At 43.4% G+C, this 12704-nt stretch overlaps 1 protein-coding gene across 3 annotated transcripts in view; it reads right to left on the bottom strand.

Annotated features, from left to right (window-relative positions):
* The window catches only part of SECISBP2L (SECIS binding protein 2 like), a 63388-nt gene extending 62879 nt beyond the window's left edge, over positions 1 to 509 (bottom strand). For 2 of the 3 annotated variants that reach the window (XM_040620652.1, XM_040620651.1), the window contains exon 1: positions 224 to 509. In XM_040620652.1, coding sequence (XP_040476586.1) covers positions 224 to 247 — 24 coding nt within the window. In that variant the 5' untranslated portion in view covers positions 248 to 509. The remainder of the gene's footprint in view (positions 1 to 223) is intronic. The other variant, XM_040620650.1, reaches the window with a different exon arrangement.
* Between the last annotated feature and the right edge of the window lie 12195 nt (positions 510 to 12704).

Below are 12704 nucleotides of genomic sequence, written 5' to 3'. Positions count from 1 at the left end.
GGGGGGGGGGGTAACCAGGGCTGGAAAAGCCCCAGTCCCCGAGGCAGCAACTGGAACAATGCAGGAGTGGGGCGCCGCCAGGCTCTCAGGCGAGGGGAGTCTGCTTCCGCAGGAACCCAAGGACTCCGGGGGTCCAGGCCCACGCTCAGAGACCAGGGCCCGCTCTGGAGGAAGCGGCGACCCCCAGCACCCGGCCCGGCCGGCCCAGCCCGAGCCCGCGTACCTGGTCAGCGGGGGCTCGGTCCATGGCGCCTGCAGCCGCAACGGGCCTGCGTTAGTCGGTGTGGAAAGCGCCTCGGGCCGCTTTCTCCATGGCCCCCCGCTCCAGTCGAGACAGGGCTCAGGACCTCCGCCCCTATCTGGCTGGCCCCGACACGGAGTCCGGCTACGCCACTGGCCGAGGGGGTGGCTCCAGCTCCCGGAGAAGAAGGAGGCGGTGGCAGCCTCGGGGAGGGATCATCTGGGACGGAAGCCGAGGAAGGCCCAAAGAGGCGACAGGAGAAGTTGAAAATGGCGGCTCGCGGACGGGAAAGGGGGGAGGGGCCGAGAAGAGGCGTGGGCGGAGTGACAGCAGAAGTCCTGAGCAGGTGGCAGCGGGAGCCTGGGCTGGCTGACCTGGAGGCTGAGGCCAAGTGGAGATTCCCGTAAGCAGGTCCCCCAAACCACTCTGCGCTTTGAGCCGGACTTAACTGTCCCTCTGGATTGTTAAACTGGAGGTGTGTCCGGCCACTTGGGAGCCAGAATGCCAGGGTTCCAGTCTTCAGGGACCTCCGAGACTACTTCATTATTCCAAGCCACCTCTTAGTAATGTTGGAAGAGCTTTTAGCTGCCCACTGTACATAGCGATCCTTCCCTATGTTACCCAGCAGAAGGAAGTCATGACTATAAAGGAAAATACCACAGAAGGGCCACTGGAGAGAAACCGAGTCAGGAGGTTCCACAAATGCGTATTGATTAGGTAATTCATTGTCCAGGCCCACGCTCATCTCCACTCAACCTCCAGGCTGATCCAGCCTATTTCAGAATCCCTAATTTTACTCAGTCTGTATCACACCAACCAACAGGTAACTATGTACTCTGCTATTTTGCTGTCCTCCCTGTGCTTATTAATTGTTCCTTTCATCTCCAGTTCAGTAGCTCCTGAGGAAACTGGGCACTTGGTAAGCATGGCTGAGTCCCTCTGGGCATCTCTTTAGACAAACCTTCCAACAGGTACCTCTTCCCGGAATAGTTCTTGCTTGCTGGTTGGCTCCAGGGTGAGGAAGAAAAATAAAATGCTATATAAGCTAAATTATACTGAAGTGAAGGAAAGGAGTGGAGGTGGCTTCTGTTTGAGGGACTGGAATGGAGATTTACAGCTGGGAAAGAGAATTTTAAGAAGTTTGCTTTGTCATGCTTCAGAAGACATCAGTGAAGACTTGAATTGCCTTTTCTGCTAGTCTAGGTTGTTATTCTGGTTTTGTTTGAATCGGATTCCAAGAAGAGGCTGTTCTGTGAAGCCTCTAACTGTACTTATATTGACACGTACTTTGACCTGGTAAAAGGAGCTGTATTGGGTCAACAAAACTTACATCAAGGCTGGCAGTAGAAACTGTTTATAAGGAGAAACATTAATATTTGTACACAGAGATCTTTCATTGGTTTAGCTTTAACTAAATAAAATATTTTTATTCTCAAATTTTATGTGTTTATGTGCATATGTGTGTGTGTATATGTTTGTTTAAATTGTACATGCATGTCGGGATGTTACATACAGGAAGAATTCATGTAATGTAGCCCCTAGTGTTTATCAATGAATGCAGAATAAATTTAGGTTTGCATAGAAAAGCTAAGCTATTTATACGAAGTAGTTATGTAAACTAACATGATCACCCTCCTTCACAATTGAAAGATAAAAAGAATTCTGAATTTTCAGAATGTCTCCCCACGGGTGGTCTCTAGCCATAAGACATCCAGATCTAAGTAAAAAGATAATAATAATTCCGTACCAATGTAGTCATAAAAATACCACAGTACTTGGTTTCCTTCCTGGTTCTAGGGAATAATCTGAGAAAATGGAAATAGAGGCTCTCTAAGGATCTTTCCGTATTATAGGATTTTTATGACTATAAAATCATTCTCTTTGAGAATCTTCTTTGTAGAAGATATTCATTTAAATTTTAAGAACAGAATTATAAGAAATTATATGAACAAAAATGTCACAATGCCATTCTTATCTAACACAATCCTAGAAAGGATTACATAGAAATTAGAATAAAAAATTAACATATATGAAGAAAAAAGACATTTAAAAATACTGCTTCGTACGGATGATATGTTTGAATTTTAATTAATCATTTCATTGAGCAACAAATATTTACAGTGCCAGGTGCTATGCTAAGTACTGGAGGTATAGTAGTTAACAAGACACTGTGAGAGCAGAAACCATGTTTGTCCTGTGGGCAAGACGTACATAGAACAAGTAATTACAGGTAAGCTGTGTGTCATGAAAAAGGAAGTTCAATAGGTTCTACCATGGTGTGGGATGGAAGGGCAGGGAAGTCCTATGTAAGTAAATGGCATCTAAACAAGGACCTGAAGGGTGAGTAGGAGTTAAGGAAAAGAAGTAAGAAAGTGGTTCCAAGAAAATGGCTAATGTGAGGACCCTCGGGTGAAAGAATCCAACATTAGTACTTAAACAAGCTCATTCCTTGAAATGAGAGTTGAGGATGAGAGGAATAATCCAATAGAGCAAGGCCTCTGACAAAGTAAAACCAGGAGAAGAAATTGGCCTTAGATGGGAGTAGATACATGTTGTCCATGATAACGGAAGGAAAGGACAAAAGGGTGGACATAACTGCAGTTACATTTATAAGTTGAAGGAATTCCTGTCTATGGTGTCTATTTTCTTGGGGAGGTGGGGGCCAAGATTATCTGCTGACCATGGAGGGAAGCAGAATTGTAATGATCGTGCACTTGTTAAAACTCAGCAAACATGTATTTAGGAGTTGTGCACATTATTACATACAAATTTTACATCAAAAGAAAAAACTATAAATATTGACCTCTAGTTTTAAGAAATTCATGTTCTTACATAATCCAAATCTCTATCAAGATATGGAACGTTACCATGAACCCCAGTGGCTTTTAAAGCTTTTCTATTTAGGGGCACCTGGGTGGCTCAGTCGTTAAGCATCTGCCTTCAGCTCAGGGCGTGATCCCAGCGTTCTGGGATCGAGCCCAACATCGGGCTCCTCCGCTGGGAGCCTGCTTCTTCCTCTCCCACTCCCCCTGCTGTGTTCCCTCTCTCACTGGCTGTCTATCTCTGTCAAATAAATAAATAAATAATCTTTAAAAAATAAAATAAAATAAAGCTTTTCTATTTATATCAAATGCTTATCTGTTTCACTGCTGCATCCTTACTACCCATACCAATGCCTGCCACATAGCAGGTGCTCGATAGATATTTTTTGGATAAATGAACATGTGCTATGATATTAAATCAGGATTTTTTCATTCAGGGCTGGTTTTGTTAGGCATGTATATTTCATTGAATAAGCAGGATTCAGTAGGGTAGGAGCACAAAATTCTTTCACTTTTGCTCCACTAAGTCTTCAAATTCTCTGAGGGCTGCTCTTCATTCTGCCCTGGATGATTTCTCGTGAAGGTCACACAAACTTTATTCCAAGTTAAAGCTTTGCCTTTTCCCAAGCCCACTCCTGCTTCAGGACTGCAGGGGATTATGTGGTATAGGCCACTTTTGTTCTCTATCTTTTACTTCTCCACTTCCTCCGCCTTAACTACCCCCTGATTAAGCTTTCCAATTCCTTCAGGTTTATATTGTGCAAGGGAGGGTAGACATTCTCAGATGTCTCAGATATATGACATGCACAAAGTCACTTTCGGGCAACCACTTATGACCCTTGTCTTAGCTCTTGCGACGTTTTGGGGTTTAGCCATCTGCTTGATCCCTTGGGTGCTCAGCAAAGTACTCTTCTTAGCTGGCCTCCCTTTTAAACTGCTTCAAGGGATGCCTGGGTGGCTCAGTCGGTTAAGTATCTGCCTTCCGCTCAGGTCATGATCCTGGGGTCCTGGGATTGAGTCCCGCTTTGGGCTCCTTTCTCAGTGAGGAGGCTGCTTCTCCCTCTGCCTGCTGCTCCCCCTGCTTGCGCTCACTCTCTCTGTCTCTCTGACAAATAAATAAATAAAATCTTTAAAAAATAAAAAATAAAATAAACTGGCTTCGAGTATAATTCTCTCCCACCATCCCCGGGAACATTTTTGCTACACTCTTTTATCACTTATCTCTCTATCCATCCATCCCTCCATAAGCCCATTAATTCATCTTATTTTTGGTGTATAACAAAGTAAATTGCTTACATCAGTACCCTTTCCTCTGGGAAAATTCATGTTTCCATAGTTGGTGAAAAGTGTGGCTTGTTTCCAGTATTCTCTGTCTCTCTCTAGTCTGCCTCTGGTTTTCTTAGGAAAGTATCAATCCCAGGTCCCTGTATTCCCCCCAAGACTCTGGGCGACATATATCAAGTTCTCCAAGTGTTTCCCTGAAAGATCCCGAGATTAGGGGAGCATCTCTCTTCTCCCTGTGGGCGGAGTGGGTAAGTATCAAGTGTCTCCAAAGCAACACTCTTCCTGAGTCATCGGTCCCCCACCCCACCTCCATGCTCTCTCGGCTGGGCATGAGTGATGAATAATGCTGTGCCACAATTTCTTAGCATATTTTGCATGGTAGACTAATACCTGCCTTTAGGATGTAGGGGTACTTGGCACCTATTGTCCTTTAGGCCCCCGTCAAAACAGACAGCATCCTTATTGAATGTCATGTTACATGTTCATTGATTTAACAAATATTTTTTGAGCACCTGTTCTATGCAAGGCACTGGTCTAGGTAGTGAGAATGCAGCAATGAACAAAGTCACTGCCCTCGTGGAATTTACAATTTAGTCTCGGTGATAGACAACGAGCATATAAAAAAGATAATTTCTTGTAGAGATGAATGCTGTGAAGGAAATAAAACATGCTAATGTGATTAATGCAGACTACTTTCATAGGCTGACCTCTGAGGTAAAGCTATCTGACCTGAGATTTGACGAATACTAAGAGGTAAGGAAAACAGGGGCCTGAAGGGGAAAATCTTGTCATCAGAGTAACAGAATGGAGGAGACAGGTGTGAGTAGAGAATGATGGGAGGGGAAGAGTGGTATGAACAATGGACTGAACAGGAGACTAAAGCCAAGCCAGATCATGTAGAAATCCATAGGCTAAGGTAACTTTAATTTCAAAAGCAATTTGGAGGATTTTGAAGAGGTTCATGCAATTCACATTTTGGCTGAATGCTAAAGAGTCAAATGTTAAAAATTAATTCTTTCTGGGATATAAAGACAAATCTTAATGTTTATTTAAGAATTGAGGGACGCCTGGTGGCTCAGTCGGTTAGCCGGCTGCCTTCAGCTCAGGTCATGATCCCAGGGTCCTGGATCGAGTCCCGTCCCAGGGTCCTGGATCGAGTCCCGCATCGGGGCTCTTTGCTCAGCAGGGAGCCTGCTTCTCCCTTTGCCTGCTGCTATCCCTGCTTGTGCACTCCCTCTCTCTCTCTCTCTCTCTCTCTCCTTCTCTCTCTCTCTCTGACAAATAAATAAATAAAATCTTTTTTAAAAAGAACTGAATTATTACAATTTTATTATTAAAAATGTTATGTCAAACTTTAGACGTTTGAACCAGTGCAGCCACAAACTCTCGGCATTATAGGTCCTACATGTTCCTGCAGTCACAGTGTTGCATGCTCTCAATAATCTTTTTATACAAAATTAACTTTCACAGCCACCATTAGTATACTGCAATTTAAACTCTATATTTAAACTCTTAAGAGAATTTCAACATAAGGATTGCATCCAAAATGCTGGCCTCTATTTGAAGGTGCATACTCATATATTAACCATAACTCTGACTGGCATACCTTGTTCTTATAACTTATGGTATGCTGATTAGAAATGACACCTTCCCTCGAGATCACTCGATGGGCGGCCATATCAAGTTTAGGGTTGCCAGAAAGTGAAATAGGGATTTGACAATTATTTTTTAAATTAAGATATAATCAACACATAACATTGTAATAGTTTAAGTTGCACAACATAATGATTCGATATATTGTGATATATGTAAAATATATTGTGAAATGATTACCACAGTAAGTTAAGATTTATCACCACAGTTACAGACTTTTTTTCTTATGATGAGCACTTTTAAGATTTAGTTTCTTGGGGTGCCTGGGTGGCACAGCGGTTAAGCATCTGCCTTCAGCTCAGGGCGTGATCCCGGCGTTCTGGGATCGAGCCCCACATCAGGCTCCTCCGCTAGGAGCCTGCTTCTTCCTCTCCCACTCCCCCTGCTTGTGTTCCCTCTCTCGCTGGCTGTCTCTATCTCTGTCGAATAAATAAATAAAATCTTAAAAAAAAAAAAAAGATTTAGTTTCTTAACAATTTTCAAATATACAATATAGTGTTATTAACTATCGTCATCATGCTGTACCTGACATTCCCCAGGACTTATCATATAACAGGAAGTTTGTACTTTTCACCCCCTTTACCCATTTTGCCCACCTCCCTCCCTCTACCTTTGGCAACCACTAATCTGTTCTCTGTATCTAGGAGTTTGGGTTTTTATTAGATTCCACATATAATTGAAATCATATGGTGTTTGTCTTTCTCCTTCTGACTTATTTCATTTGGCATAATGCATTAAAAGTCCATCAATGTTACTGCAAATAGCAGAAGTTCCTTCTTTTTAATGACTGAATAATATTGCATTCTATATCTAGATGCAGATATCTCACATCCTTTGAATCCATTCATCTTTCAGTGGACCTAGCTTGTTTCCATGTCTTGGCTATTATATATAACGCTGCAATGAACATGGTGCTGTAGCTATTTTTTTCAAGATAATGATTTCATTTCTTTTGGATAAATATCCAGAAGTGGGATTGCTGGATCATATGGTAGTCCTATTTTTAATTTTTTGAGGAACCGCCGTACTGTGTTTCATAGTGGCTACAGCAATGGCAATGATGGCGAAGCTGAAAAGCAGCTTTTAGCCAAATAGCAAAGTCAGAACACAGCTAAGAGTAACGTGCTGTAATGGCAAGAAGAGAGTTAAGGTGACAGACCACAGGATCAAAGCCGCATAAAGATAGAATTAACCAAAAATTACTACGGGTAACATCTGCATTTTTTCAGCATAGAAGCTAAACCCATCCAAATTCTTACATATTAGCGGCCAACTGACGGGGAGAAAAAAGGTCCCGTTGATAATATAGTGGTATGACAGAAAGATGACTACTAGACTAAGAATCAACAACTTGGGTTTAAATCTTAACTCTACACCTGAGAAGCTGTGTGTCCTTGAAAGTCACTTAAAGTCTCTCTGAGGCTCAGTTTCCTCATCTACACATTGCATTGGACTTTTGAGAGATTCAAGTTAGGGTAATGCATGGGTGAACACATTGCAGGCTCTAAAAGAGTCGTTCTCATTGTAGAGCACCTGTATTTTATCTTATCTTACCTTGTATTTTATTTTATTTTATCTATTTTATCTATTTTATTTTATTTTATCTATTTTATTTTATTTTATTTTATTTTATTTTATTTTATTTTATTTTATTTTATTTTAAGTAGACTCCTCACCCGGCACGGGGCTTGAACTTACAGCCCTGAGATCAGGACCTGAGATCAAGAGTCAGCCGCTCCACTGACAGTCAGGGTCTCTGGAGCAAATAATCCCAGCCAGAGTAGTCATAAAAATTTAAGTCACACTGTACCCCTTCTGTCTTCAAACTCTCCAACGGAGCTTTCCCTCTTAGAGGAAAGCCAAAATCCTTAGAGTGGCAAATGAGGCCTCATGTTCTGGCCCCCACCTCCGGCCTCATTTTCTACTCTTCACCCTACTCATTCGGCTCTAGCCACACTGGCCTCCTTTCTGTTCCGCTAACATTACAAACACATTCCCATCTGGGAGCCTTTTTTCTTGCTGCTGCCACTGCCTGGGACTCTTCTCCTAGTTACCCTAATACTGCTCAAGCCCTCTTTTCAGGAGCTCTTTTGCTGTGACCTTTGAGTGAAGCCTTCCTGAGCACCCACTGTAGCACAGCACGCATGCACGCAATCCCTTCCTCCTTCCACCTTTTTCTCCATAGTACTTATCACCATCTGAAGCGCTGTATGTTTTATTTGTTTTGTTGGTTTACTGACCATCGTTGTCCACTAGAATGTAAGCTCCACGATGGCAGGGATTTTGTTTGATTGTTTTGTCCACTGCTGGGTAGTCCCAGGGCTTAGAACACTGCCTAGCCCATAGCAACCCCACAATAAATAATTATCGTTGCTCTTCCAAATGGACGCTCTGAGCACGTGTCTTACTCAGCCTAAAAACGTCAATGATAGCTCACTGCCTACTCCAAATGCATTCTGTGCTTTCCTACCTCTCCGACTTTGCTCACGTGGTTCTCCCTATTTAGCAATGCCCTTCTCATCTTGAAACTCATTTCCTCCATTTCCTGGATAAAAAGGAGCCTCCTCAAAATTCCTCCAGCTTATTGTGCCACATCCTGGCTTCAATTATTTGTGCAGTACGTATAATTATTTATATAATTATTTCCTTTCTCGGAGTGTACACTCCTTGAGAACCGTGTTACTCAACAGTGTTTGTTGAACGAACGAATGAGCTTGCCTTTGTAGCTGACTCAGACATTTATCAGAAGAAGAGAGGTAATTATTTTTTTATTTTATTTTTTATTTTTTTATTTTTAATGTTTTTTGTTACATTATGTTAGTCACCATACAGTACATCCCTGGTTTCTGATGCAAGGTTCGATGATTCATTAGTTGCGTATAACACCCAGTGCACCATGCAATACGTGCCCTCCTTACTACCCATCACCGGTCTATCCCATTCCCCCACCTCCCTCCCCTCTGAAGCCCTCAGTTTGTTTCTCAGAGTCTCCCATGCTTCACTCCCCCTTCTGATTACCCCCCTTTCTTTATCCCTTTCTTCCCCTACCGATCTTCCTAGTTCTTATGTTCCATAGATGAGACAAATCATATGATAATTGTCTTTCTCTGCTTGACTTATTTCACTTAACATTATCTCCTCCAGTGCCGTCCATGTTGCAGCAAATGTTGAGAACTCGTTCTTTCTGATAGCTGAGTAATATTCCATTGTATATATGGACCACAGCTTCTTAATCCAGTCATCTGTTGAAGGGCATCTCGGTTCCTTCCACGATTTAGCTATTGTGGATAATGCTGCTATGAACATTGGGGTGCATATGGCCCTTCTAGAAGAGAGTTAATTAAATGGTAGGTTTAAATGGCAAATCCCCTAGCTCCAACAAGAATACAGGCTGCACGTTGAGTAAAATAAAAACAGATGATAACAGCCAAAATTAATGAGGAGACCCATCACACAAAGATCAACACCTATGAACCGCCATGTGACTAATCTAGTTTAGGTAAGAATGACTTGAGGAGGAAGGATTTTATTGCACAAATAGACTCTGAGAGCCAGATAAAAAGTTAGACATGACATTCATTTTTCATGGCAGTCAGGTCTTCAGCCTCAGCCAGCTAAAGACAGGAAATAACTTCCCAGATTCATTATGCTGTCGTTCAGATTATTTTCATGAACTATTCCAAATCTCATTCGTTATCGGAGGGCACATCTTATGGTAGTGAAAACAAGAAATCTCTGAAACTTCCCCTTCGTTTGGATGTACTGTATAATCTAAAATCGAAAAATCTCCTTCAAACTCATGTTTTTTGGTTTTTGGTTTTTTCACCCTGCTTTTAAAAACTTTTGTTAACAAGCTATCTAGAGTTTTCAGGTCAGTGACTCATATCCTCAGCCCCCCAAACCTAGGTTCTTTCTGGAATGTCCTTTCTGAACCAGCAAAAGCTTGCTTCATCAGCAGGGCCTGATTTTTTGAAGCCAGGAATTTCTGAAGCTCAACCCGTGAATGTATAACTCTTCCTCACCTTGGATATGTTACCAGTTCTCCTTAAGGCTTCCAACCGGCGTGACTGAACGAGACATGTCTCATGCGTCTCAGAAGGGAAAATAAGAAGCTGGAGTTAAATAACTAAAGCTGGCAGAGATAAAGCCTCTGAAAAAATTCCTGCGCCAAAGAATACCGTCAAAAAAAGCATAGGTTGTAGATGAGATAATTTGATTTTTTCCTTTTCTCGAGTTTTAAATATTTTTACATCAATTACATCATAGCAATAAGAGCAGAATAGAAAAGAAAGCAAATCACCCACCAACTCATCTTTGTAACAAATGATGGATCTTTTTCTAGTTGCTGCTTATCTCTATGCATAAACACCTACATGACAGTTTTTATTTATGTAACCTGGAGACTCTCAGGCCTATTGCACATTCAAGTGTCAGCCCACTCTCTAGAAAGAAATCACTACCCTCCTACCCCCCCTCCTGCTCTGGGTTCTTACTCAGCCTAATGCCCCCAAGAGGTCCAGAGACCCATCACTGACCCTAGAACACAACAGGGTTTCTCCGTAAGACCTCAAATACCATTCCCATCCCTTTAAACAATAGCTGGAACCTTCATGTTGGTGATTATATCAAATCCATACTTCCTTGCCAAACTATAGAGGCCCTGCATTATCTCAGCCTGTGGATAGAAGGCAGTATTAGATGAATATTGACAGAAAAAAAGGTAATAATATGAGAAAAAGGTATAAAAATCCTAAAAGGCATCAATACATCCCTGTAGTGATTTCATCCCCAGACCCATTCACACCAGAGTTAACAAGAAACTACACAAAGTGTTTTTATTGTCTTACTTGCTTTTAAAACCCTAGCCTCTTCCCTAGTCCTTCCACAGCCGGATCTGGCAGAACTCTTAGGAAGACAACTGTAGCAATCCTCGGTTGGTTGCTTCTGGCTGACCCACTCTGTTTCTTCACGTGGTCTTGTAACATACCAGCCCTTCACCTGCCAGTCGCCTCGAGGTCTCTGGATTCCCAGCTGGGCTGAGCCCTAACAGGTTACATTTCACAGGCTTTGAATTGGTCAAGGTCTCTGAAGGAGAGATAATAGGAGCTATAGCCCGGGGCAGTCAAAAGTAACCATCTCTGTTAAGGCTGTCCGCAATGACCCCTTATGGAATAGCAATAGTAACAATATGCTTACCTCCATTGCGCCAGAAACAGTGCTGAGTCCTTTCCAGAAAGTATCTCATTTGATCTTCGCAACAATACGGGAATTATTGCCCTTTTTTTTTTCCAGAGGGGAAACTCTTCCATAAGAGCCAGTACAGTGAGCATGTGGCAGAACTGGAATTTGAACACAGCAAGCAAAGGAGCTTGGACATAAGGAGACCACTTTTCCTGCTGATGAGATGCGTGCAGGGGAGGCTTACCAGCTTGCTTTGGAACTGAGGCCGGTTAGGCGCAGAGCCCGGCAAGGCCTCCAAAACGCTGCATCTCACCACGTGTGCTTGGACTTTTGACCGCGACTGGAGTCATGCTGTTGAGTCCTCGTTCCAGCCTGAAAATGCCCTGGGGTAGAAAATAACCTCAAACCTAGTGAGCAATCAGATTGGGACGGAAAGAGGAGCTAAGACTTCAGGGGAAAGGTCCTTCTGGCAGGTTCCCGCATCGAACACCAGGAAGTGGTTTGGGATGACCCAGCCAGCTGGGATCAAACAGGAACGGCAGCTGCCACAGGGAAGCCGCTCCAGAGACTCCGATGTCCCCATGCCTGTTAATATGCTTTGCCAGGGGCACAAGGAAAGCTACTCTCCTTCGCGGGCAGTAAATGTATCCATTCCAAAAGATGGGAAACCCGTGTGTTGAGGAGGAAAGGGGGGGATAGGAAATGCGCAGTGAGGGGAAGAGAAGGGACAGGAGAAATCAGAGTAGGAACTGAAGCAGGGACAGAAAGAGGCTTCAGGAGGCACGATGGGGATGGTATGATGTCTTCCTAGTTTCTCTGCATGCCTATCACCAAGGCCCGAGTGCAGAGCCAGCCCGAAGCCGGTGAGAGGACCGGAGGCGGATGGGGGCATCCCACACACACCTGCCCTGCTCCCATCTCCACCCCACCTCCTCCAGTCTCCCTTGCTTTCTCTCCTGCTTTTCCTCCCCCGTTCTGGCATCCCTTCCCCGTCTCCATCTCTCCACGCTTTACTTTCTTTTCCTCTGCCCATTTTCTCATTCTGTAAATGCTCCACTCAGAAGCCTGCAGTGCTAAAAGAGCTGGTAGCCCTGGCTCTGGAGCGGGACACGTGTTGTTATCCTGGGAAATGAGATGTGTGGGACATTTTGGTCCAAAGCATGCAGCGTTGCTGTGCTCGCTGAGGTCAGGCCCTGAGGGTTAGCAGTTGATAGCATGGCAGCACTTCCAAAGGTGTAAGTCAGTTCTGAGTCTCCTACTCCACCCAGGACCCTGCGAGACCCTTGAAGGATGTCTTGCGTAACATCTTGCAATTCCCCTGCTGCAGGGGAAGGATGTTTGCTTGCTCTGGGAATCTGTGGCTCCGCGCCATTAAGTGTTACTCCTCCCAAGATCTAGTTTGCTGTTTTTGTACCTGTGTGTTCTTGGAATTGTATGTTGATGTGATTAAGTTTGGACTTAATTTCAAAGCATTAAAAATATTTGTTTTACTGCCAGAAGAAAGTATGTTCTGAGGGAAGTCT

Source organism: Ursus maritimus, unplaced genomic scaffold (assembly GCF_017311325.1).
Source record: "Ursus maritimus isolate PB19 unplaced genomic scaffold, ASM1731132v1 scaffold_35, whole genome shotgun sequence".
NCBI classification, from domain to species: Eukaryota; Metazoa; Chordata; class Mammalia; order Carnivora; family Ursidae; genus Ursus; species Ursus maritimus.
This window is presented reverse-complemented; position numbering and strand designations above follow the sequence as displayed.